Source organism: Colletotrichum navitas (genome assembly GCF_030913465.1).
Source record: "Colletotrichum navitas strain CBS 125086 chromosome Unknown LY79scaffold_20, whole genome shotgun sequence".
NCBI lineage: Eukaryota > Fungi > Ascomycota > Sordariomycetes > Glomerellales > Glomerellaceae > Colletotrichum > Colletotrichum navitas.
The window spans coordinates 181,238-207,332 of NW_026850566.1; the positions used below are offsets into that span (position 1 = coordinate 181,238).

The window sequence follows — 26,095 nt, forward strand, 5'->3', positions numbered from 1 at the left end:
CGAATTCTGTCGAAGCCGCTTCGGAGGAGACGTTCATGATCCTGGTGATCGAAAGCCAATCCGAAGCTCTCGATCTCTGGCCATCTGGCGAACACGTGACGCCCCCCGCCACCGACAAGAGCCACGCAGCGCCGGCGGTGGCTCAAAGGCTAAGACAGGTGTAGACAGCAATCCCTGGTGTGTTCTGCCTGCCATGGAGTGGAGGATTGCGGGGCAGGGTCCTGTTTCTGTTGGGGATGGGCCGGGATGCTAGAGTGGGAAGAGCGGATGCCGTATTTGAAAAAAAGAAAAGGAAAAAAGGCAACTGGGGAAAGCGAATTCGAGCGCCGGGATAGGTGCGGAGTTGTCTTATTATGGTAGGTCGGGAGATGTCGAGGCTGCAATGGTGAACAAACTCACATGGGGACAACCCAATGTGACCTCTGGCCTCCGTCGGTGCGCTCTCATCGCAAGCCAAGACTTCAACCGATTGCGAAATGCGAAACTGACGGGAATGGAAGAGCTCTCGTTGGCGTGATTTTCGAGTTTCCTCAGATGGTCGTCTCGGCGATAAGGAAGAAGAGATAAGCCATCCTGCCGGTGGAGGGGTCCCAAGAAGCCTCACCACTGGAAAGCTCGGAGGCGACGTGAGACTTCCGTCATTAAATGGAGCTTCGAGTGGAGCACATGTTGAGGTCGAACCGCTACCCTCTTGATTCATCACTCATCGTGAGCTGGTGATGGTTCACCGTCCAATCGGCGACTCCCTTCTGTTTCTCCGCTAAGTGTATACTGGCACATAATTCAGCAGGGCCTGGGGACGGGAGAGAGCTTGCAATTAATGAACCGCCTCGGTTGAACCTCATGCCTCTCCTCTCGACTTCTCCGTTGTGCTCTGCCCGAGAAGAAGCGCGGTCAGACGGCGCCCGAGGAGCGGGAAGCGACTGTTGACGGACATGGTCCAGGTTGTTCCAGGCTGCGCGTATGATAGCTAGCTGCAGGTACAAAGTTAATGCATGAGGTAAGGTGAGACAACAAGCGAGAAGGCCGAAGGCTTGGGGCGCCCGACGAGGCTCGAAACGCTCTTTGGTCGCCATGTTCTTCGTGTAAGAGCCGAGCGCCGTGGACAAAATGTTTAGAAGATCGCCACTCTGGTGTGGATCTGGGGGATAGTATCAGAATGAGAAGGGATTCTCGGACGCGGTTGGTAATCGGCGTTGGCATGGCGGAAGCGAGCCATGAGTTTCGACTCTTCAGCCCTGGAGATGATGGAGTCGTCAGAAGAAGTACGTACCTTTTGGAGTATGGATACTGTATCCGGAATAGGAAAGGTCAATACCAGTTGCCCATCCGCCCCGCCCCAGCGGCGGCCACATGGCAGGGACCACCCCCCTGCTTCCGCCAACGAACGGCCCGTCATACTGAAAAGCGTTGGGGAAGTTGTTGGGAGCCGGGACTTTTTTTTTCCCTTTGGACCGCATCCATCTCGTGCGAGCTTGCCAGTGATGCATTGCAGATTGACAACCTCTCACCTCACCCTCAAAATAATGTAGTGTACTACGTAGTGTACACTACAGATAATAGCGAACCCCAGATGCCTGCGGCGGGACCGGGGAGTCGATGGGGATAGCCAACGAAAATGTGACCTGATCCGGGGTTGTCAATCGTCTTATCCTCGGCTGTGCGAAGAGATGCTACATGGTGGCAGGCTCTGGTTTTGCTTCTGATCCTAAAATTTCAAGCTGTTGATGGCCTGTTTGCTACTCGCGTCGAGATTAATGACATGCGGTCACGTTTTGTTGTCCTCAAAGAAAGGGTCCCGTGAGAGAACTAGGTAGTTGGATCTGCCCATATTGATCTCAACGAAGAAAGATACTTATCCCAGCATCAACAAGAAAACGACGGTGTTCTGGGCGAGGGTGTGAGGCTAATACCTAAGATGAAGCTGCCACAGTTAGGCAACAGACGGATGAAAGGGGAAAACGCCTTCCAAAAAGATGCTGGTGATACCGAGGCGAGTATCGGGTGCAATTACTTAGGTACTACCCTACCTGCCTTACCAATTCAAGGAAACTACTACAGACCTGATTATGCAGAGCAGTTCCTGTGTGTGGGTGTGATGCAAGGCAAGAAGGTCACTTCCTATTATCATTGGAACGAGCTGCAAGGGATCCGGCGCTTGGTACCTTCTTGGATGCAACAGATGAGGGAGGTACATCACCCTCGTCGCTTTCTTCCCTGCCCACCTGCTTTTTGCCATGCCTCAGCATAATTCTTTCCCGCCATTCGGATACACGCGTCGTCGTCTGGTACTTCTCGGGAACAAGGCAAGAAGGCGAATTCTCTGTGCGGGTCCCCGTACCTTTCTTTCCCAAGCTGGAGGAAGCTTCTTCTTCCCCTTCCCATCCTCCCAACCCATCCGCTCATTCTCCTCGTCTGCATACCCCGGCACAGATCGAAGGGTCCCGCTCTTTCTCCCGTAGCCTGCAACACTGTGAAGTCAAAGTCTAACCCACGGCCCAAGATCCGCCTTTACATTTTTTCGGTTGATTGTGACTTGTCCTGAATACTGAACTGAGTGATCTGATTCACAGGACCACCCCCCCCCCCCCCTCCCCACCACCATCCCACCCTTCCCACTCACTCGTTTGCTGGGATTTTTTTTTTTGAACCTGGTGGGTGGCGGACACCTCGCCCAAAGGTACCCCGGCCTCAGCGGATACTTGTCCCTCCTTGCTGGGGTCTCTTAACCTATGTGTGTCCCTTTATATAATTCACAACTCTTCATCTCCTCCTCACCTTCAGAACCTGTTCTCCTTAGACCTCCCCTTCTCACCCAAAGTCCAACTCCCAGTCGGCCATCGGACAGTACTTGCCATTGCGGGACGTTGCTTCTCACTCAAGATCATAAGCATCGTTTGGAGTTGTCTTCTGGTACAGACACCTTGGAGTACTTCCTTTTTCGAAAACAACTGCCAACCTCTCGATCGTAGCCTGTTGGCTCAGTCCTCTCTTCAACATGTCGGCGACGACTTCGTCCTCCGCCGCCAAGGCTACGCAGGCCGATCACTTCCCCGATGGCACTTCCGACTATGTTCCCGTGCGTGCCGCCAAGGCCTACGACGGCAAGAAGCCTCACATGTGCGTATCCCATATTGCTGCATGAATTAGCACAGAGGCTCATAATCAACAGCACAACCCAGCCTATCACTCTGGCCAACTGGCACAAGCACGTCAACTGGCTCAACACCACCTTCATTCTGATCATTCCCTTGGTTGGATTCATCTGCTCCTACTGGATCCCTCTGACGTGGAAGACGGCCGTGTTCGCTGTCGTCTATTACTTCAACACTGGCCTCGGCATCACTGCTGGTAAGTCGTTGGGTGTTAAGTCCCTATAATATCAAGGCGAAGATGTGCTTACATCAAATCAGGATACCATCGCCTTTGGGCTCACCGCTCTTACAAGGCTAGCCTTCCCCTCAGAATCTACCTTGCTGCTGTTGGCGCCGGCGCCGTCGAAGGCTCTATCCGCTGGTGGTCCCACGGTCACCGCGCTCACCACCGATACACCGATACCGACAAGGACCCCTACTCTGTCCGTAAGGGTCTCCTCTACAGCCACATCGGCTGGATGGTTATGAAGCAGGATCCCAAGCGTATGGGCCGAACCGATATCACCGACCTCAATGAGGACCCTGTCGTCATGTGGCAGCACGTTCACTTCATCAAGTGTGTCATCGCTATGGGTATCATCTTCCCTACCCTCGTCTGCGGCCTAGGCTGGGGTGACTGGCTCGGCGGCTACGTCTACGGCGGTATCCTCCGCATCTTCGTCGTCCAGCAGGCCACCTTCTGCGTCAACTCCTTGGCCCACTGGCTCGGTGACCAGCCCTTCGACGACCGCAACTCGCCTCGTGACCATGTCATCACTGCTCTCGTTACCCTTGGCGAGGGATACCACAACTTCCACCACGAGTTCCCCTCCGACTACCGCAACGCTATTCAGTGGTGGCAGTACGACCCCACTAAGTGGTGCATCTGGACTTGGAAGCAACTCGGCCTCGCATCTGACCTCAAGCAATTCCGCCAGAACGAGATTGAGAAGGGACGTGTTCAGCAGCTCCAGAAGAAGCTCGACCAGAAGCGTGCGAAGCTTGACTGGGGTGTTCCTCTTGAGCAACTGCCCGTCATTGACTGGGATGACTTCGTCTCGCAGGCCAAGAATGGCAGGGGTCTCGTTGCCATTGCCGGTGTTATCCACGATGTGACTGACTTCATCAAGGAGCACCCAGGTGGCAAGGCTCTCATCTCCTCCGCTGTCGGCAAGGATGCCACCGCAATCTTCAACGGCGGTGTCTATCTCCACTCCAACGCTGCTCACAACCTTCTTTCCACCATGCGCGTTGGTGTCCTCCGCGGTGGTTGTGAGGTAGAGATTTGGAAGCGTGCCCAGTACGAAAACAAGGACATGACATATGTCACCGACTCGAGCGGCCAGCGTATCGTCCGTGCTGGTGATCAGCTCACCCGCGTGTCGATGCCTGCCGCCAGCGCCGACGCTGCATGAATGAGATGAGGAACTTGACAATTTTAATGACAACTTGGGGAGGCTTGTTTTAAACCGAACAACCAGGCAGGGCGAAAGATGTGGGAGTGCCAAGGCTTTCACTTCTGCGGATGTGTTCCAGCGCAGTCGATCTCGGGGTCCGATTGGGCGGAAGGAGCTATCCTCACTACGACTTGTAGAAGTCGTTCTTAGTGACGCCTTTTTTTTTTATTGCCACTTCCAGATTTATCTGAGAGTGAGAGCAATTGCCGACCTCACAATCATGGGATATCTTTATGGCGTTTGCGGGGGTAGGCATTGCAAGAGGGCGTTCACGTTGACAGTGATGAGAGCTGTTTAAATTATTAGAAACCATGGAAGAGGCCTCGAGAAGGCGAAAACAGAACGATAACTTTCATTTAAACTTATACCTGAGACTTCTTCAATGGATCTTGTGTGTAACCATCCTGCCAGCCCTTGTAGTGAGACTTAAGAACAATTCCAGAGTAGACCTGATCACCATCACGGGATGGCGCACGACTCTGCCAGCTTCATCACGGGGATCGACTCTGCCGCACGATCACATGCTTTCCCTTCCCTCCTCGCCCGTCTACGCAGGCCACCATCTCAGAAAGAGCCAACTTCACCACCAGCCCCGCCGTTTAGCGTTGAGCCGCCCTTCCACCACCTTGGCAAACATGCCGGGAGGGGTGGGGGGAGTGACCAAAAGAAAGGAAGACCCCGCCAAGGCTTGGTCGCCAGCTGGCAACTGTTGGTGGGAGACAGAAGTGGCGACAGACCGGGGAAGCAAAATTGATCAAAATACGGTATATACGGAGTATATGAGAGACAATCGGTGTTGTTGGGTTGGGGCGGAGACGCGGACGAACGGCTCGGCCGCTGGACAGAGCAACACTACTTTTTGACGGGCCCAAGTGTCTCGCGAGGGTGTGTGTGGAGGGAGGACCTTCTCTCCGACTACAAGCAAAAAACACTAATAACACTACACACCTACTTCCCAACAAAAACCCCCCGAGCGTTGGATACGACTGTACACACCCACGCGCTTGGGTCGACTCACCCTTCGTCGTATACTTGGGACTCTCCGCGCACTATTGTGACACGCACGCATTCATGCAAACGTCTTCAACGACATGCGCGGCACACTGGCAAACACCCGCCCCGTTGCCGGGGAGCCTGTCCAGGCAACGCGGAGCGCCGGGATGACTGTTGTGCCCATCCAATTCTTGTCACAAGGGGTCGAGACAGGACTGGCTTGGAAGCGTGCGATGAGCATACCGGTGTGATTTGCAAAAGCGGCATCATGGCTGCTCAAACTATGAAGTCTTGATCGCATTGCAATGCACTTCTCCTCCGGTCCAAAACAATGTCTGCCGCCCTTTGATCGTGAGACTCCCAAACTGCCTGGTTGCGTCTAATGCGAATCTAGCGTCGTACACTTGTGAACCGATGGGGACAAACAATCGAAAATTGCCTCCCAACTCCGCCCTCAACCAATTTCATGCTTGCTTGCTACTCTCGTCCATGAGATAGAAGATGCTAAATCGGCTTGGTATCGTCACGTCCCTGGACATGTGGAAAAACTAATGATGCCCCCCCTCTCCCCTTCCCTACATCAACAATGCAGTTGGCTGGCTACCTGGGTAATCTGAGCGAATGAGGTTCTCATAGACCCCATCATAGGTGGTAGCCGAAAAGAAAAGAAGGAAAAAAAAGTCCTGTTGAGGCCGATCGCCTCGCTCCACCCCTCTCCCAAAATGCCTACTTCCTGTATACTCCCAAACGCCACAGTGCTATGCTTGCGCGTCGCAGATGTCCCGATCCTTGAACACTTCTCAGCAAGTCCCTCCAGAATTCATTTGAACAGGCTTCGGAGGTCCTGAAGCCTCTGTCGGGCCGCTTCGCTCTTATCAAACACCCTGTCTTTCCTATCCATGCTGAGGCTCGCCAGCTTGTTCTTCTTCTCCTGCAGTTCGAGCATCTTCTCTTCGAAGCTGTTTCGCATGATGTACCGGACCGTACGAACGGGACGCTTCTGGCCCAAACGATGAACTCGGTCGATGGCCTGAGCCTCGGCTGCGGGGTTGTATTGGGGTTCCATAACATAAACGTTGCTGCCTGCAGTCAAATTGAGGCCAAGACCACCAGCTGTGATTGACACCAGGATGACGTGAACTGAATTGTCCTCACGAAAGCTGTCCATCGCCTGGGTTCGCGCAACACGCGTCATGCTGCCATCAAGCCTGACATACTTGATGCCGACATTGTCAAGAGCCATCTGGATCAAGTCGAGGTGTGAGGTCCACGTCGAGAATACGACGGACTTGTACGGCGGCTCATGCGGGCTAGCCTCGCTGTCGGCCTTCGACTTCAAAAGATCCTCTATCAGAGCTCTCGTCTTGGTGTGTGGTCCCGAGTACTTTCCGAATGTCTTGCGGCCGTTTGTGGAAGTCTTGTCTTTAGCAGGTCCCTCGTGCTCAATCTTGACGCGAGATCGACGAATGTCAACGTAGGCGGGCTTGATGACCGTGGAACAGACAGGGCATGGCCCCGTGGCCTCGCCTGGAGCGAGAAGCTGTTTGGTCTGTTCTTTGAACCCCCTGATGCAGGCACCGCAGACGATATGGAAGCAGGGCGTCATGTAGCCGAGGATGTCTTCTTGCCCCTCCGACTCGATGCTGGCGTCGTCGTTGGATCCCAGTTTCTTGGAGCAGACGCTGCAAGCATCCGTGTTTGTCTCCTGCATTAGTTCGAACATTTCGTACGCCTTGCGGTTCGACAAGCCGGGCTTGTTGTCCTCATCTTCACTGTCAAGGTCAATAGCCATGTCAGCCGTCATGCCTTGCAAGGCCTCTAGATCTTCTTCGTTCAAGAGGTCCTTGCCATGAGCACAGAGGAGGCGAAGCCGCAAGATGGATCGCAGAATGTGGATGTACGTGTGGCCTCCTAGTGCCCGCTGCACGCCATTTCCGGCAAGGACCTTGACACGGTCTTGAGCATTCTTCTCGAACAAATCGTAAACCTCACGCTCCTCAGCAGTGAAGTCGAGCTTGACGACATGATCGCTGCGCGGAGGAAGGTTGATCTTGTCCTTCAAGCGTCGCAGTGTGACGCTGTCCACAAGAACGCGGAGCTTTGGAACGATTTCCGTGTCACAGGCTTTGAATGGATCCACAATGAATCTATTGAACTTGTTGCGGTCGTCGAAGGGCTTGAGCCGGATGAACTGCAAAAGGGCGGCCAAGTCTTCGAGACGGTTCTGAACGGGGGTTCCAGTCACAGCCCAGCGACGAGCAGCCTGGAGACGAACGATGGCTTTGAACTGTAGAGTTGCAACCTCGCGTATCATGTGCGCCTCGTCGAGAACGATACGAAACCACCCAATCTCCTCCAGCGGGTATTTTCCTGATTTCCGCTTGCTGCGGGCGCCTAGCTCGCTCGAGACAGAGCCGTAGGTGGTGATCACCAAATCGAAGTCTGCCAGCTTTTCGACGTCCTTGATCCTGTTCGAGCCGTGGTAAATGTAGTAGCTCATTTGCCCTGGCGCGATGTGCTGCTTGATCTGCTCCTCCCAGTTGGTGACGGTACTTAGGGGACACACAAGAAGCGTCGCCTTGGAATTCAGGGCAATGTTGGTGAGTGGCAGGGAGCTCGAGGCCGTCGCTTTACCCCCAGCCTTCTGGGGCGGCATTTCGGGCTGCACAGGCGCACGACTTGCCCATTCCCGAGCTTCGTCCATAGAGCTTGCGAGGAGTGAGAGGATACTAAGCGTCTTGCCCAGGCCCATCATGTCAGCGAGCAGGCCACCGTGGGTGTCCGGAGGAAGCTGTCGCTCTGCTTGGCCTGTGATGACGTTGTAGTAGGACTTCTGGCCGGAGGGGCCGATCTTGAGCTGCCACATCGAGCCCCTGGTTCTCTCCTCGGCGCTTGACGTCTTCTCTTTGTTTGCCATGAAATATAGCCCCTGCTTCTGATGCTTGAGGAGTTCGGTGGTGACGATTGGTGATGGATCCATTTCAGGAAGCTCATCCGTCTTCCCCATGGAGTCAAATACGCCCATGACGTCTGACCGAATCTCCTCAACAGTGCGAGGGGTTGGGTTTGTGTAGTAAGTCGACGACGAGTGATTGCTGTACTGAGCAAGGGCCCCGGCCAGGTTTCTGGCGCCGGGTGCTGGAATGGGCTTCGACTCGGCATGGACGTTCTCGTATCTGACGCCAGAGTCAACTCTAGTGGGGTGGCGCAGAATGATCTTGGCCCGCTCGAAATGCTTGCCCACAGCCTTCACGAATCTGTACTGGCCGTAGAGAGTCATCTCCACGGGGTAGGACCTCGAGATGGGCTTGCCCGACTCCTCATCTGCCTGCTTCCTGTGCGTGGGAATCTTACAGTCGGTCCTGAGGCGCACGTTGGAGTCCAGCAAGGGAACAAGGGCTCCGGCTGTGTGTGCGTCAATGTTTCCAATGATATCGCGCGTGTAATCGTAGGCCTGGATCTTCTTCGTCGAGTCTCCGATAATTCTCTTCAAGACGATCTTGACTGGCGGCATGAAATCCGGTCCAAATATACTTTGCGTTCCTGGCTTTGGAGAGGGCACCTTGTGGCAATCGAGTTTGGCAGTGAGCATGCCGTAGCAAACCTCCTCGGATGCGGGGTCTTGAACCATGACCACATCATCGTCGCCCTCGGTGAGATCCACGGTGTTCGTGGATACTTTTGCGTTCTCCTTTTTGCCTTCATCCTGCTTTTCCTTAACGTAGGCGCCCAGCATTCCGCTGCCGCCGGGTCCCATCGTCTTTTTGTTGTCAGCATCGGATTCAGGCGTGTCGTACTTTCTGCGCTTGGGCTGAGGCGCAGAAGCGCGATCCTGTACATCCTTCATTCGTTCAATCATGCTGCCCATCCCATAAGGCGACACGTGCTCGTCATGACCGGGGGTCGATGCGCCTGAAGTCATGCCCGGTGTCAACGATTCGCTCGGGGTGTCATTCGGACTCGCAAATTGAAATACGAAGGCGCCGCTATTGGCGCTTTGGTTTGCTGGTGCGGATCGAGTCGCTAGAGACTGGGGTTTAGGGGAGTTTCGCTTCGAGGCAGGAGTAGAGGATGCGTAGGCGCGGGGGTTGAGCAGCGCTTGAGGATTCCACGACTGTGGCTGAGGGTTAATCGTGTAGTCCGCTCGGCCTGTGGGAGGAAAACAATGAGTAAATCTCCCAGGGAATGCTGTTTTGTAGGAGCCTCCATGGTCGGAGAAGCGCAAAGTGTAGGAGCCGTCGAGTTGCTTCCAGCTGGAGGGGCAGACGGCTCTACTATACTGGACTGCTGCGGGCCCAGGAGGGGGTGGCGAGGACTTACCATTTGAGCCGTTTGGCGACGCCATGGTTGCGTCTTTCTGCCAGTTCGCCGGCATGTTGCTTCTTCAGAAAGCGCCGCAAGTCGCACGCGGGGTGGTGGGCTTCAGATAAGCGGCTGATGCGAGAGAGGTGGTTGCGATCATCACAAATGCTAATTAAATGTTGGATATCCCCGTCGCAATGAACAAGGTTGCGGTGGGCGTTTACCCGCAGATAGTGACAAGATGTGGTGGAAGCGACGTAGTTCAGAGGCAGTCACTGGGCCAGAGGCAGTGAGAGAGTGTTGCTAGACGGCAAATATCGAGAGTTGCGAGCCGAGGCTGGTGGTGAGATGGAAGGAAAGCATAAGGTTCTTCTCAGACGTGGCAGGCGGAGGTGATGCAAAAGATGGGAAGAAGATGGGGGAGTGACAGCCCGGTAGTGAGTAGTGAACAGCGAGGTCGTCGAGTCGAGCCGGGTCGAGTATCCAGATCCGGAGTCCACAAGCACAAGCGGAATAAGTTGGGTGGCGCTCGAAGTTGGGTAGGAGAATGAGGTCCAAGATCGAGTCAAGCCGACGCCGGTTCAAAGTACGGCGTGTCCCATGTCATTCATTGTTCTTGCCTCGGAGGGGATGTACCGTAGGTGAGGAGATAAGGTGTTGTAGAAGAACTTTGTTGCAATTCCAGCGTCGGGCAAAAGAAGAAAACAACAAGAGGCAAGCGCAGACCAGACCACCGTATGGCAAAAGACTGATCAGGTAGGTCTGTCTGTCTGTGGCGTGGGAAGGAAGGAAATGCAAAAGAGGTAGGCGCGGCACATGGAATGCGGTGCATCGTTGGCTGCAGCCTTCTTGCAGCTGAGGTCACTCCTCTGCCTCTTGTAGCGGGGCATCTGCAGTGGAGACCCGTTGATTCCCGATTTCCGATTAGCTACCTGGAAAGTTCGCACCCTCACGTGGCCACCCTTTTCAAACCGAGCCTGGCCCTTGCGCCCCACTCCTGCCTATCTCGGCCCAGACCATGCCACGCTCTCTTACACCATCAACTGGCTGTAGTTGGCTCAGAGAATTGGCTCGAAAGGCAGCCTGTGAAAGGATGTGTGATCACTTGACCAAGCAATTTTTTCTCATCACTTGTATCATTGAGTCTTTTGTAATTTCTTTCCAAATCAGTCATATCCTGCTTCCGAAATCCAGCTGAGTGTAACCCGAGTCTGCTGCTTTTGACCCGTTGGACAATGCTCGTATCCATCATCAACCCCCTCTACCAATGTCTCGTCGAGTAGGAATGGATGAACATGCCGCTTCTGATGGAGATACCTCGCCGGCCTCCTCGCCCAGTTGAGCCCGAATCCATGGGCCGCTCTACCCTGGGCTTCGTGTACTGTCCGACGATTCCAAGTCTTGCACACCATCTTGACGATAAGCCAATTTAGCACGCCCCCACCCATTCACCCTACCCCAACCAGATCAATCACACTGTGACCCCGGATGTCTCGATGCCCACCTTGTGTTGATCTGAGCTGGCCGAGACATGGCCGTCTCTTGTCGGCGCGGTTATGGCCCTGGGCCCGTTGAACTAGTGGCGGGATGTTGATATTTCCTGCCTTGTTGTGCGCACCGCATCATGCCATGTGAACAGCGTTTTCAACTGTTGCCGTCGTTCGAATGTTTTTTTTCTTTTTTTCTTCTTCTTTTCTTTTCCTCCAATTTCTGGTACATTACTCACGCGTCTAACCCCCCTAACACATGCAATCAGTCTTGGGCAGATTTGCCCCCCTTCTTGAATAGTGGCTCTTGGGTGGGCCGAGGCAGCTCGTCCTTGGCCTGATACACCTCCTTGGTATGGGTCCGGCTTCGGCTCCGCGTTCGATGGCGGCGCCGGCGTGGGGCCTGCTGGTGATTGGGAGACCGAGACCGGGAGGGGCTCTGGCCACGTCGCCGATCGAGAAGAACGATGCGAAGAAGACGCTTCCTCGTAGGGGACACGGAGTTGCTCGGAATGGCTCGTGAAGAAGCTCTCGATGATGGTGCCACCGGCGAGGTCGATCGTCGGCGGGGTCGGCCCCGTAGCGTGCTGGACTCGCCGGTGCCGCCATAGTGAGTGGCCTCTAGGTCACACCTTGTGAGGCTACGTTCTCTCCTGCGACCCCGGTGCGGGTCTGGATCGGGTGAAAAGGTCTGTGGCGTCACCTCTCGGAACTTGACGACGGTCTCATACTGAGCGGCCATGGTCTGAGTTGACACGCACGCAACAACAAAGTCAAAATATGGGCGAGGCGAAGATGTGCAGCTCTTGATTGATAATACGCTCATTGGCAGGCTAGTGAGTGCTATGCGAGCAAGAGAGAGGCCCCAAAACGTGGAGCGGGCGGAGAGATGATAAAGGATTTCAACACAACGGCCCACGGCGAAGACGGAAAACGGAGCCGCAGGAAGGGATTGGCGGGCGCGGCATAGAATCAAGCTGATCGGGATCGAGGCTTGAGCTGGGAAGATCATCCGAGCTAGTGGCCCACCGAGTCGCCCAGACCGCAAACGAAACGATCATGACGGAGCAAGGGTGCCACACGACCGTTCCTGAGATGGGGAGATTGTCACAAACGCCCTCGGGCCGGAGGGTAAGACTGACAGTGGATTGGCCAGCATCATAATAATGGAACCTTCGCATAGACCGTCAAGTAAAAGGCATATTATCGACTGATGAATCGCATCAATTCGCCGGCGGGAGAGACTCTGGAACGACTCGCGCGGTGTGGGTGGGCCCATGGTTGCGACCCGGGGGTTTGGGGTGGTTCTGGGGTGACAGCTGTGACAGCTGTGACATCTCATTCGACTGAGGGACAGAGGACTAGCGTTGGGTATAGGGATTTGTGTTGTTCGCGATGTCATGATGCCGTTTTAGGAATGTCTCTATACAAATATTTGGCTATGCCGGTAGCCTGTTGCTTCGGCAAATCTTATGCCCCACCAAACATGGTAACGCCTCGGTGTTTGATGAGCACCATATTGGGATATTGTGGCTAATCGGCGGGTTGGTGTCTGAGGCCGACGTTCGAAGCTGCCATCGATATCCCACTTGTCAACAGACAAACGGTGATGCCGCCGCCGTCCGCATGTTATATCATTGAGTGCCTGTTGGCTCGGAACCTTGCCAAAGACCCAGGCGGATAGGTGCCGTAGTTGCCAGGCCCAGGACCACCAAAGACAAATACGGACGTGGTGGTTTGGGTCCAACTTGAAGCAGGTTATGGTTAGTTGACAGTAGAACTACCTTATCAGCTCTCCTTATCGTCCATCGACGAGTGTCCAGTCACAGCTAACAAACACGGCACGGGCAGGCGCTGGAACTTAGGTAGGTACCTACCTACCTACCTTGCTTACTTTAGTCAGTCGGGTAAACGCGGCGTCCGGTCCACGCTTTAGGAACACCAGTCAAGTCTACCTCCTACTGACGTGCAGTCACCTAGATTGCTATTGGTTGCATGTGTTCTGGGCAAGGTACTCCGTACTAGAAAGCGAACTAGGATAGCACGCTCGCATGCACCCCAATGACAGCATCGTGGTCCTCCGAAACCACGGATTGCCAACGACACATACATGACGACGCGACTCGCTCAGAAATCGCTCCCTGTCCACAACCACAACTACTTTCTGTCGCCCTGTGACCCCGTCTTTGATTCCTCGCGACCTGCTGTCTGCTGTTACTTTCGAGCTACTTGCTATTCTTGTAACATTAATTCTTTTCCTTTTCTTTTTTTTCCATTCTTTTTTTTTCCATTGTCGCTCCCTTGAATCCCCATTCCTCCTACCGACTTCTTGACTACCCAGCTCATCAGGTCAGGCATCCACGTTACCTTGTTTCGGTTGGCTATCGCATCACGACGGAAGCGCAGTACAGACATCCGCTTTCATAGCTTCTCGATCTCAACCCTTGCCCAAGCCGCGACGATTGTTACACTCATGGCTCTGATCTACGGACCTTCCTTCGCCCGATAATTGCCTCTCTTTCTCATTCCCGAGACCTCGCTCCCTCCATCCGGCTGCAATGCCTCGCTCCCGGCCCCCAACGACGGGCTATGAGCGTCTCGCTCAGGCCGATGCCCTCTCCTCCGATTCCGAAGACGAGAACCCCCTTACCCAGTCATACGCCTCCCTACAGCCGGCCTCCGCCCCTCGCTTCGCACCCATCTCCCAACCGCGCCCCCGCTCGGGTATGACGACCCCGAAGCCTATAAGCACCGGACCTTCTAGACCTACGAACCGCCGTCGTGGTGGCAGCAACTCCGGCGTGGATATCAAGGCCATCAATGCCAGGCTGGAGCGATGGGCAGACGAGATCGCCAGCCGGTTCAAGCGCACCAAGGGCCGTGGTAAGACCGGAGAGGACGAACATCTCGAGATTCACCATTCGGTATTCCAAGCACCAGAGGGTGTTCGGCCCATCACCCCTGAGGGCTTGGCGGAGGTACAAAATGTCATGACCAAGTCTCAGTTTGAAGAGATTCTGCAAAGCGTCAGGCAGGCCATCCTACAAGGCACACACCCACGCATGATCGCCCAAGGAAGCTCTGGCAGCTATTTTGCTCGGAATACAGAAGGAAAGGTGGTGGGCGTGTTCAAGCCCAAGGATGAAGAGCCGTATGCCGCAGGCAATCCCAAGTGGAACAAGTGGATTCACCGAAACCTGTTCCCCTGCTGCTTCGGACGAGCATGGTAAGTTAACCCGAACGCTGGTTATCCGTAGTGTCCCACTCGCTGACCGTGCCCGTAGCCTCATTCCCAACCTCTCATATGTCAGCGAGGCGGCTGCATACACGCTGGATTGTCAACTTCGCACTCACATGGTGCCTTACACAGATGTTGTGTGGCTGTCCTCCAAATCCTTTCACTACCCGTTTTGGGACCGTCACAACTTCTATAGAAAGCAGAAACCACTGCCCGAGAAGCCCGGAAGTTTTCAGGTTTTCCTCAAGGGTTTCAAGGATGCCAATGTGTTTCTGAGAGAACACCCTTGGCCAGACCAGTATTGGTCTGGGTTCAGAACCAACGACCCGCACCGCAAACGTAGGAGGAGATGGGCAGATAACTGCCGGCCTAGCAGCGCCGCTGCGCTGGATGACATCGAGAGCGACGACGAAAGCAGACAAGAAAGGTTACCTCCCGGCCCAGACAACTTCGTGTGGACCGATTCGCTGAAGCAGTCGTTCCGCGAAGAGCTGGAAAAGCTGGTTATCCTGGACTATATCATGCGCAACACGGATCGCGGCCTAGACAACTGGATGATCAAGGTGGACTGGAGCACCCAGCAAGTATCCATCGTGTCAGAGCCACTCCAGATGAACACGGAGACAGGTCCGTCCGAAGAGGACGGGCCACGGCCCGTGGACTTGAGCCAGCGACCAGCAGCAGAAAGCCGCTCCTCGTATCCCTACAAAACCCAGCAGCCTATGAGGGCTTCGAGCCCAATGCCGAGCACACAGGACCCTAAGATCACAATCGGTGCCATTGATAACTCACTCTCCTGGCCCTGGAAACACCCAGATGCGTGGCGAAGGTATGCACAATCCACGGACCCCCCTTGCCCTTCAGTTTGATGAACGCGAGCACGGGTTCGTATAGACAACTGAGCTAATCGTCTTCTTATATATAGCTTTCCCTTCGGTTGGCTGTTTCTGCCTGTTGACTTGATCGGACGGCCGTTCTCGCAAAAGACACGGGATCATTTTCTGCCTCTCCTGACTTCGACGCATTGGTGGAGCCAGACGCAGTTGGCGTTACGGAAAGTCTTCCAGTTGGACCCCGACTTCCAGGAAAAAATGTTTGCTCGGCAGATCGCCGTCATGAAGGGCCAGGCGTGGAACGTCGTGGAGACGCTCAAGACACCGGACCATGGCCCGCTGGAACTCACACGTCGTGCCAAGGTCTGCGTCTGGGACGACCTCGTCGATGTACCGGTCGCAGTTCCCATGCGGGTGACATCCGCCGAGATGATGCGTCACGAAGCAGAATTACGCGGATCCATCGACGAGGGCGACATAGGCGATGCCAACGCGTCCACAGACGGGGACCTGCTTGGCCTCGCCAGCCCCCCGGCCGATATGCCTCACCCGGGCAGGTTTGAGCTGGCGTTGAGCCCGACGGATGAGGGAGCCCAGTCACCGGACGAGACGTCCATGAACGGTTCGGGCATCCTGGCATCGTCGGTACCGTTGTTTAAGGATCCAACGGTGCAGCGGCCTAGGTTCTCGGGGCAAAGCCACCGGGAAAGTTATCACGGGTCACGCGCTCTGAACGTGTACTACCCCGCCCGTCAACAGGCTCAGCAGCAACGTCGCTATTCGTTCGCGACGGCCGCTGGGCGGCGCAGCAGCAACAGCATTGCCCAACACCTGCACGGGTCCCGCCCGAGCCTGGAGCACGACGAGGACGACTTCGAGGAGGGCGACCTGGGCTATGCGGCCGCCGAGGGTATGGAGGGGAACCAACGCAAGGTTATTGTGGAGAGGCTGGAGCCGGTGAAAGCCAGGAACCCGGTTTTCACCTGCTGGTGATCCACTTGGCCTGCATCGAGCAAAACATGCGGGGCGGCACGGAGCTCAAAATGATTTGGGTAGCTAGATTATCGGTTGGAGGATTTTCGTTCCGCTCGCTCCGCATGCAAGGGAAGGAAAGGGGAGTGAGGTGTTTGTGTGTGTACTATGTATGTGCATGCATGGTGGCCCTTCCCCCTCTCTTTGCCCCTCTATTACTTTGGTCTCTGTTGTCGGCCGACAAGACGCCGCATGAATATGGAAGGAGGGAGTTGTGTTGGGTGCTCATCACATCTCATCTACACTAGAATGGTCGGCTTGCTGCGCGCCAGGACGAACAAAGCATCATGGCGTAGGTGTTGGCGGCGTTTCCCGGGCCGTAGGATGGTATACCTTGTCACCGGTCTACTGGCTTGGCAACATGATAGGGAGAGAAGGAGGGGATCCAGTACCAGGCAGAGACGACGAGAGTCTGAGGAAAAGACACGACACGATATCTATGTCAAAGACATGACGAGCAAGGCACAAAAGGGGTGGGGGGAGAGAAAGACGTTGCGGGTCCGAGAGGTGCAGATCCGCGCGCACGCGCAGACGCGCATGGACGGGGATGAGGATGAGGGAGGAGTGGACGAAGACCCATGATGAAGGAAGAAGAAAAACAAAAGACAGGGGAGGGAAGGGGGGTTTCTTCGGAAGGGAGAGGAAAGGCGAGGGCGAGGGCGTACCACAGTCACCTGGTTTTTTCTTCCTTATTTGCTTCTTCTTCTTATTCTTCTTCCTCTTCTTTCCTTTCTGGGGAGATTGGAGGAAATGCACGCACAGTGCCATTCTCGGCGAACCTGAGAAAAGAGTGCCCCCCTCCTTTTTTTTTCTTTTTTTTCTTTCTCGCCCTCTTTTCGAACCAGAGACGGAATTCCCTCACTTGACCCTTTTCTTGCCGCTCGCATCTCAATCTGGTTCCAGGGGAAGGTAGCACGCAGCCAATCCCAGCCATCCATCCGTAGTTGCTCACACAGAAAAGTATGTATAAAAGCAACCAAGGCTATAGCCCAAAAGACCCGAGAGACCTTCCTGCAGAGCCACACAAAACGGAAAAGGTGTGATGCAAAAATAACCCGGGTTGGCCCTTTCCGATCATGCCGTGAGAAAAGGAGGGGCGCTGAGAAAAGTGACTGCTCAGGTCGCACGGCGCAAGTTGGATGTTATTGATAGTCGCCGTCGCCGTCGGGAGGGCTCAGCTTCGTCCCAGGGTTTGTCGACCCAGCGGCCGCCAACCAGTATTCCGGGCTCACGTTGCACGGAAAAGGGAAGATGGTCGTGGCGCGTCAGGCGGGGGAGGGGGGGGCGGGGATGAAAAGGGGAGGGAGGGAGGGGGCGATAGCTGAGTCCGGTAAAATTGTGACCCGTGACATGTGCACCCAAGATGGTAGTTATAGGAAGGGGGGCGGACGTCGGCAATACATTCAAATATTAGTAGTCCGCACCAACCCGTCTGGATAGGGACTCGTCGGTATGAAGGCCCCCTCCCCCCCCCCTCCCGGGGGCAACGCGCTCCATGCTTTTTCAAATGGCAAACCCTCGCAAGAGTATAATTAGCCTTCTAGAAGCATTCTCCGACGAAACACATCAACTCTAGTATTGATGAATGGAGCTAATTGGTAGGTCACATCGCAGACGACAGACGATGCCGCTGCTCGTCACCCAACAAATAAGGGGGAGGGGTGCTTCGTGGAGTGAATATGTTCGGCATTGCAGTATCATAGTCATGACATGCCGTCTTCCGTCAATATGTACAGGGATTGTAAAAGGAACGGCTGGCAAACGACAAAGGGTACTACCTATTGTGCCCCAGCCTCCCATCCTAGGGGAACCCGAGAACGCGGTTCTGCTTAAGAGGAAGGTGAACATGCCGACCGGGGTTCCCTGCTGGCGGAGCTGAATGCGACTCCCCCTCATCGGCCGCCAACTCATAGGTAATCCCCCTCATCCTCCCCCTTCCTTGCAAGGGTTGAAGTAAATCCCATTGAAAAAAGAGAGGAGCTCGCTCAATTTTCCTCTCATATCGGGTAAAAGAAAAAATACTGTGGAATATCCGCAGATGCGTGGTCCGCACTAGTGCAGACGACAACGGGGTCAACGGCCGCAAGTTGCGAAGCTGAGCTTGTCATTGGAGGCGCCATCCTGTTCGAGCTTATCCAAGTTGAGTCGTCGGGGTCCATTACACATGGCATCATGTTAAGGAAAGATGGGTTGGATGATCCCCCTCTGACGTGCATCATCTCTAACAGGCTAATTTCTTGCCTCGCTCCCTGGCGCGGAGCATGGTGTTGCGCCGGCGCCTCCAAGATATGTTACGAACCTTCTAGGTTTTCGGTCATCGTGCGTAGGGGCAAGACTTCGTTATAGATACCGAGATATGAATCACGACTTCTGCTCCGAGCCTCTATTCCGAGGCTGCTTGGCTCGTGGCCACGGCACTCACTGGGCAGGTCATGTTCACCTTTTCCCAGCTGCTGCCTGTTACGCAGCATTGCACCGCCGTCATGCCTGAGCAGTCGCTTTCCGGGCCACCTGACCTGTGGTAATTTAGAGCTAGAGATACTCCCGGGCCCCCTACCCGCCATTGGGATAACCTCCGGACAGCCCGTAATTTCGGCTGACCACTGCGAGCTGCCCAGCGGATATACGCCTGCGGCTTTTGGTGAGACTGTGGCTGGCTTAGCAAAGTTGTGTGTAAACAAGATGCCGGCCAATCTCCTTGTGTGTGTCCCTTGTTCTGACGTCGAGGGATGGTTAGGGTGGAGGGTCATGACATCCCGGGCCAGGCGTTTGGCAGCCAGGCAGGCCGAAGCCGGCATGCCGTCGTCTCATGGTGTCTCCCGTCGCTTTTTCTACCCGTCCGCCATGCAATGCATCTGAACCCATTGGTACAAGGTTGCAGGCTGCAGCGAGTACGTGGCGGCCGTGGACAGGCGTGACGCTCCCAAGCACCAGGGTGCGGTTTTCAGAGACAAGGAAGCGCTGTCGACCTTCGCCCCTCGGTTCCCAAATAGCTGGAACCAGGAGATTTTTGTGGCTCGCGTCATCGCGCCCTCTCCCGAAACCCCACTATCCGAGCCAGCAGCAGCCCGGTCGAGCCAGCCAGGCCATCTCCCTGTCATGTCAGTACCTAGTTGCAAAGCGGCCAGTCGAGGGTTCGTTGTAGAAATGGGCCAGCGCCTATGTCTTTCTTCCGACTCTTATCAAACCATTTCAGCTCGGGAATCCTGCTTGGCTGACTTTCTTGGAGTTTGGCTAGCAAAAAGCTGCAACCGGTCTGTCGAGTAGGCAAGCACGAGGCGGGGCGAAACCCTGGGAGTCGCAAGGACTGAGGTAATTAAAACTTCATCAGCACGCACCCGAATACGCCAACGTGTCAAGAGCCAGAGCTATGCAACCTACCTATATTTTGCCGGGCTTGACTGTTCTGTGCATATTGTGCCACCATCCGACCAAATTGTTGCCGCCTAACAGCGTCTCTGGGGTGGTGTGTAGTGGCTGAAAGTTACAGACCGCAGGCGTTGGTGCTTAGCAAAGTAAAAATCGATGTTCCCGCTCACGTTATCTTTCTCCCTCTAACTATCCGTACTGTCGTGAGATTTGGGTCTGATGCCGGTCTCACCACGCTGGCAGGACCGCAGGTCTTTGTCAAGTTGTGTGCGAGCATCAGACCATTGACTCCGCCTCCGATCGTCGTTGGCCGCATATATGGCCCCGGCCTACTCAGTCAGTACCAGACAAGTCAAGCAGCATAGGGTTAACCACCATGCTTGTCGTACGAGGTCGCTGAGCGGCGTCCAAGTTGTGATCGTTTCGCGCTTTGTGGGTCAGCATCCTCCCCCCCCCCCCCCCCTTGCATTAAGAGCCAAGTCACCGGCAACCCCAAGTCCATGTTCTTGGGTGTGCTCAGTAAGTACAGGCAACAGGCTGTCGCGAAGAGAGGCGCGTGTCATCTAGAGACCTGTCGGGACCTGTGCAACAGCCCTCTAGTTCAGGCTTACTTTCCTTCTCCTATGATTGCACCAAGCTCAAGCCAACGACCGGATCCTTGGGACATGGAAACCGTCGGAATTCGGTTATAGCTCCGCGTGCGACAAGTGTGGATCGCCCATGTAACCCCTCCTTCAAGCGATGTTCCCACCCACAACATGGGGGGGTAAGCAGAAAACAAGGGATGGACAGCCGTGTTCGCTGAAGAGCTTCTCATTGCCTGGACACCAGAGGGTTGCAGCCGGGCTACATCTGTGTGTATGAGAATGCGCTAGGCCTTGTACTCCGACAGCCATGCGGTTGGTCTGAAAGGCACCAGTCCATTGCTGGCTTTGCCGTGAGTGTGGAAGCTCTTCTGTGAGCATCAGGCAGCGGTATATTGATGCAATTCGATTGTTGTAGCGGAGTCCGTCGAGAAGCTCATCCCCAATACCAATAGCATGAGATATACCATGCTCCCATCTGCGGTCTTTGGTGGCCATGTGGGGTGTCGGCCTCTAATGCCAAGTCCCGCAAGAAGATGGTTAGGTCGATGAGAACGATAACCGTCTACCTGGCTTTCGGAACAGTGTACAAAGAAAGACCAGCTAGAGTTGACAGGATCCAAGGATCGGGCAACCGGTAAAAGCGGTGTCCCGCCTACCAGGATGGGTAGGGACCCGCTGGTACACCCGCACTATGCCACTCACTCCCTATCTTGGGATTAGCACGTCTTGGTTGTTTGCTGGTCCACTTCTCGCACAGGGGGTGTATCGGGTCCAGCAGAAACAGTACGGATAGAGGACATATCTATGTCACCTGAAGACTGCCTCGTCCGCGCCGTGTACCATGGAGTACCGAAACAGGCACCGGTTCCTCTGGGCCCTAACCCAAGATCGACAGCGACGTCGTGGGGTGTAGTAAAGAATGACAGGCCAATCTGAAGTCCCCTCGACCTTCTCGGAGTCTCCACCTCCAACGCGGCGGGCAGTTAATTTTATGTCTATTAGACACGACTGCCGCCTTCGCGACTGCCCCTGTAAACCCAATATGGCTTTGTTGACGAACAATCGTACTTATTGCGTGGGCAGTACTTGAGAGGCACTCTTTCCTCGCCCTCCCTCCTGTTCCTGAAATTGCGGCAGACCTTATTGAAGCAAAGCAGTTACGAGACACACCTCCATAGGTCGGACCCAGAGGCAGGTTTTGGACGAAACTTCTCAATCTTATTGAGATCAATTAGTGCGAAGAGCAAGTATCCCACCGCTGTTGCTGTCTTTGTCGGTATGGCAAGGTACGGTTGACCATCCCTAAGACTCGCACAGAAAGAAGGGTTCGTTTGACGTCTGGACTGTTCCCAGTGATCCACAAACAGTCCCTTTGGACAACGCATTCCTTGAAACTGTCATGCATCAAGGCAGAGAATACCAGCGATACGCAGTTGACAATGGGGCTTATTTTGCACCGATAGACGAGGTAAAGAACGCACCGAGTTCATGGAAGCTTCCCTGCTTTGTCTGACGTATCTGAACGGGTTGTAGGACGAAGTCGAGCGCTTGCAAATCATGCATGCCGTTCTCTCAATAGTGTTCGAAAACCAACTCCTTTTCCCGCCCATCACCAGACCCCGACGAATACTCGAGTGTGGATTCGGAGCCGGCGACTGGGCTCTCGAAGTCGCACAGCAACACCCAAGCTGCGAGGTAAGTTCTGCGCGCATCCAATTGTTCTTCTGTTTTCTTCTTCTTCTTCTTCTTCTTTTTGTGCCTCTGTCCGCAACTCGGTGACCAGCGTGCCCATGTAGAGTTTGGCTTACGCGGAACGGCAAAGGGCCACCGCGTTTTGCCGAGTTTTCCAATGGACGGTCGGTCCACGGCCTTCGTCTACCCACGATGAACTCCTCCTGCTCTTCATTGTAATCGGCAGGGAGATACTCCTCAGTGGTTGAAAAGCATAGAACCATAGAAGAATTGCATCGATGTCGGTCGGGTCGCGCATACAATGCTAACTTCGGAGGACAGGTGGTGGCTATTGACATTTGCCCGCACATCTGGCCAGACGAGACCCAAACACCCACGAACTTGAACCTTCAGGTTGACGACTTGAACGGAAGGTAGGCAAACATGGACGAGCTGTTGCTCGCGAATCCACCCAGGCTGTGTCTAACCGAACCGGCCCAGATTTACCTTTCCATCCAATCATTTCGATCTCGTGCATAGCCAAATGATGGCGGGCGGTATTCATTCTAACCGATGGAGGGACTATATCCGCGATACGTTTCGGGTACTTCGACCGGGTGGATGGTGCCAGATGGTGGAGATATATTTCAATGCGCAGTCGGACAACGGGACGTTGACTCAGAGTAAGGCGGCTCACCCCCGGAGAAGCTGCATTTGTTGATTGTTCCCGGCTTTAGATCACGCCTTGCGCAGGTGGTCGAGGCGATACCTGGACAGTATGCAACCTTACAAAGATCCACGAGCGCCGCTCCAGATGCAGAATTGGATGCAGAGCGCAGGGTTTGACTCGGTGGAGACCCAAATGATTCCTCTCCCAACATGTGGCTGGTCGAATGGTGAGGAACCTGTAGAAGCAGACGTACAAGCCCTTGAAGCTTATTGGTGATCTAGATCCGAGGCAGCACCAAATCGGCGTGGTCAACCGAGAGAATGTCCGGAGGATGCTCGCCTCCCTGGCCATGTATCCCATGACAGAGTTCAAAGGGTGAGCTCAGCTACCCCATCTTCTTCCGTGGACGACATGACAAGGACTCGTCATGTGAGCGTGTTTGGAGCTGACCGTATCACGGTAGAATGACCTCGCAAGAGTTCCAGGTCCTGGTGGCCCAAGCCAGGAGTGAAGCCGATAACCCAGCATTCAGGGTGAGTACAGCTGCCGGCCTCAAACGTACTAGGCGTCACACTCCGATAACTGGCATGAAGGCGAATGCTGACGAGCTGAACCAGGCATATTTCCCAATGTAAGTGAGCGCCTACTCGATGTTGCTGCTTGGAGATACATATATGCTGATGTGGTTTCGCGCTGGAGGTATGTTTGTATAGGTCGAAAACCTCGCCGGTGAGGCATGTCGGGGCATCATATGGCAGGGTTGCTTGTTTGACCGAGCATTGCGGGGCGTTTAGGTTTGAAGACTTGGTGGGCTTTCTGGAACAGAATTATGACGACAATGACGATGATGTGACGGCAGTAGATACCCATGCCTAGCTCGCAATTCCGTTTGGCTTTTTTCTTTGCTGGTTGTACTCCAGAATGCTCATCGGCTTGACATGATGTTGGTAGATGGGCACAAATGTGAGTCGAGAAAGAGGCCGTCGGCAAGAGACAGAGAAGCCTCAAGCTCCGACGGCCAAGGACCTTTATTGAGGCCCAAGGGCCGACGAGACGGGTCTCTTGGAGACTGACTAATAGCGTGCGGGCCTATTCGTGGTTGTTGGTCGGTGCGACTAGCCCTGTGATATTTGAACGGTCGATGAGTGCTTGAGCTCCCCATTGAGAGGAGACGGCGGGCTGGAGGAGATGGAAACCAGCGAGCAACGGCTGTCTTGACCCGAGTTGCGAGAATCATGCTAGCTTCCAAGAACCCTCATAGCAACAGGCGAGAATGGATGGATGAAGGGTTTCAACGGGGGATTGTGGAAGGCAACAAGGGCTACATGGAATGCATCGAAAGGGAAAGAGGACGGCAAGAAGTTGGAAGAGAATAAGCCTAAGCCGCAAGTGGGGATCAGCGGAAGCTAAAGTACCTAGGTAGTGAGTGGTAAGAGACAACGATGGCTAATTACCAGCAAGGCATAAAGGGTCGAGACTCGCGCCTCGAAAAAGCAGGGAGGGAAGGAGGGCTCGGGTGATTGGCCTATCTTCCTTCTGTACCTTTTTGGGTTTAGATTGGAGTGGCTCAAGGCGCTGTGACTGCCTTGGAACGCGTTACATATATGGGCAGGTCCGCATAGTTTCCCCAGCTCGCTACCGTCTCCCCGGGTCCTCGGTGAAGACCGGGCTGTAGGTGAAGAACACACGCCACACCAGGTAGGCCTTGCGGTAGGGAGGTAGGGTACCTACTAGTAGGTAGGTAGGCAATAACACGCACAAAACAGCATCGCGTCTGGGCATCTCAAACCCATGAGTCGTAACATCTACCGGAACCCACCCTTACCTGATGGGCGATATGTTCCGTGCCACGCCATGTCACGTTTCCAGCATTTGCAATCGCCATACTTGCAAGTTTCCACCTCGACACCACACCCGTGCTCTCGCCGGTGAAAGACCCATTCCCTTTCGCCTGCGCACGGGCACGAATCACGAGCTAGTTTCTCCGGCTTTGGAGACCATGTCCGGAGGCCGCTGCGATTGCCCCGACCCTTGCTACTTTTGCAGCTTCCTCCATCTTCCGCCACATCAGGTGATTCTGTATCTTGGAAGATGGCACGGATATTGCATCATTTTTGGCATTTTCAAGTGAGCTGACGAGATGCCCAGATAATTATGTTAATCAGCAATCCATGCTACAGGTCGCTCGGGTTGCGCGCAAGTTTCATTGTCTCATTGGTTTCTTCCTCTATTTTTTTAGCCATCACGCTACGTATGGCTACCTAGGTAGGTACCTTGTGTATCAAGCCATTGGCCAACAAACGAACCCGGGATGAACCACCCGCCGTCAGTCGTTCATCACATAATGCCTCCTCGGACACAAGAAAAAAAAAGCCTCTGAGTTGAGACCGAGCAACAATGTGAGAAGACCCTTGGGCCCCCGCAAGTTTCCGCCCATGGTACCGGTGCCACCATGCGCGCCTGGAATAGCTCAGGTACAGCTAGCCAATGAGAAGCTCCCTTTACGGTTCCACCTAAAGACAGCTTCTTCAATCGAACTTTTTCCCATCCGAATCCATTGACAGCATCATACGACGACTTGACGACAACATTGTACAGAACTAGCGCCTCTAACGACGGAACACGAAAATCAATCGAGAAATACGCAGCGAAACAGCTCGGCCGACTTACAACTCTCATAAAAAACACGCTCCCCTCTCCCATCAAACATAATGGCCTCCCGAAGCTCAGCCCGTCTCCTCCAGACGCTCCTCCAGCCGACTGTGCCTAGCCGCGCGGCTGCCATGCCCCTCCGGGCGCTCCGCCTCTACTCCTCCGACGCCGCCCCGGCCCAGCCCCAGCTTCTGGCCACGCTCAAGACCGACCTGAAGACGGCCATGCGCGCAAAGGACGCGCCCCGCCTCTCCGTTCTCCGCTCCGTTCTCTCCGCCACCAACAACGCAGCCAAGACCAACGCCCCAATCGCCACTGACGCACAGCTCGTCGCCCTCCTGCGCAAGACTCAGCGTGCCACCCAGGAGGCCGCCGCCCAGTTCCGCGCCGCCGGCCGCGACGACCTCGCCGACAAGGAGGACCTCCAGGCCAAGGTCATGGCCGAGTACATTGCCACCAGCGGCGTCGTCACCGTCACTGAGGCCGACGTCCGCGTGCTCATCCAGAAGGCCATCGAGGACGCCGACGCCGCGGGCAAGAGCGGCCTGGGCGAGGTCATGAGGCTCATCAATGCCGCCATTCAGGGCAAGGATCTCGAGGTCGACAGGAAGCGAGTCGCCGACCTGGTCAAGGAGGCCCTCAAGAAGGAATGAGTGGGGAGGGAGGCAGA

At 54.9% G+C, this 26,095-nt stretch overlaps 8 protein-coding genes across 8 annotated transcripts; 5 read left to right on the forward strand and 3 right to left on the reverse strand.

The window, feature by feature from the left end:
- Window positions 1–62: 62 nt before the first annotated feature.
- LY79DRAFT_154488 (uncharacterized protein) lies at window positions 63–789 on the reverse strand. Its single transcript, XM_060551088.1, has one exon. The coding sequence runs from the start codon at window positions 698–700 to the stop codon at window positions 143–145; it is 558 nt and encodes a 185-aa protein (XP_060415545.1). The 5' UTR covers window positions 701–789; the 3' UTR covers window positions 63–142.
- Window positions 790–2,598: 1,809 nt separating this feature from the next.
- Window positions 2,599–4,978, forward strand: LY79DRAFT_549538 (cytochrome b5-like Heme/Steroid binding domain-containing protein). The gene is made up of 3 exons (XM_060557481.1): window positions 2,599–3,120; window positions 3,173–3,351; window positions 3,414–4,978. Exons 1-3 carry the CDS (start codon window positions 2,999–3,001, stop codon window positions 4,547–4,549), a joined length of 1,437 nt encoding a protein of 478 aa, XP_060415546.1. The 5' UTR covers window positions 2,599–2,998; the 3' UTR covers window positions 4,550–4,978.
- LY79DRAFT_154584 (uncharacterized protein) lies at window positions 4,577–5,557 on the forward strand. Its single transcript, XM_060551089.1, has one exon. The coding sequence runs from the start codon at window positions 4,903–4,905 to the stop codon at window positions 5,452–5,454; it is 552 nt and encodes a 183-aa protein (XP_060415547.1). The 5' UTR covers window positions 4,577–4,902; the 3' UTR covers window positions 5,455–5,557.
- An 847-nt stretch (window positions 5,558–6,404) lies between these two features.
- On the reverse strand, window positions 6,405–9,959 carry LY79DRAFT_578653 (SNF2 family domain-containing protein; the record flags this gene model as incomplete). Its single annotated transcript, XM_060559964.1, has 2 exons — window positions 6,405–9,733; window positions 9,905–9,959. The coding sequence occupies 2 exons, from the start codon at window positions 9,957–9,959 to the stop codon at window positions 6,405–6,407; spliced, it is 3,384 nt and encodes a 1,127-aa protein (XP_060415548.1).
- A 1,679-nt stretch (window positions 9,960–11,638) lies between these two features.
- Window positions 11,639–12,115, reverse strand: LY79DRAFT_668654 (uncharacterized protein; the record flags this gene model as incomplete). The annotated part of the gene is made up of 1 exon (XM_060563550.1): window positions 11,639–12,115. The coding sequence occupies one exon, from the start codon at window positions 12,113–12,115 to the stop codon at window positions 11,639–11,641; it is 477 nt and encodes a 158-aa protein (XP_060415549.1).
- Window positions 12,116–13,931: 1,816 nt separating this feature from the next.
- On the forward strand, window positions 13,932–16,437 carry LY79DRAFT_668655 (phosphatidylinositol 3; the record flags this gene model as incomplete). Its single annotated transcript, XM_060563551.1, has 3 exons — window positions 13,932–14,599; window positions 14,658–15,440; window positions 15,537–16,437. 3 exons carry the CDS (start codon window positions 13,932–13,934, stop codon window positions 16,435–16,437), a joined length of 2,352 nt encoding a protein of 783 aa, XP_060415550.1.
- Window positions 16,438–21,616: 5,179 nt separating this feature from the next.
- LY79DRAFT_154754 (UMTA methyltransferase) lies at window positions 21,617–23,602 on the forward strand. The gene is made up of 10 exons (XM_060551090.1): window positions 21,617–21,718; window positions 21,786–21,900; window positions 21,966–22,127; window positions 22,446–22,537; window positions 22,605–22,786; window positions 22,841–22,999; window positions 23,055–23,148; window positions 23,237–23,306; window positions 23,391–23,404; window positions 23,473–23,602. The coding sequence occupies exons 1-10, from the start codon at window positions 21,711–21,713 to the stop codon at window positions 23,504–23,506; spliced, it is 930 nt and encodes a 309-aa protein (XP_060415551.1). The 5' UTR covers window positions 21,617–21,710; the 3' UTR covers window positions 23,507–23,602.
- A 1,882-nt stretch (window positions 23,603–25,484) lies between these two features.
- LY79DRAFT_668656 (Yqey-like protein-domain-containing protein) lies at window positions 25,485–26,078 on the forward strand (the record flags this gene model as incomplete). Its single annotated transcript, XM_060563552.1, has 1 exon — window positions 25,485–26,078. The coding sequence occupies one exon, from the start codon at window positions 25,485–25,487 to the stop codon at window positions 26,076–26,078; it is 594 nt and encodes a 197-aa protein (XP_060415552.1).
- Between the last annotated feature and the right edge of the window lie 17 nt (window positions 26,079–26,095).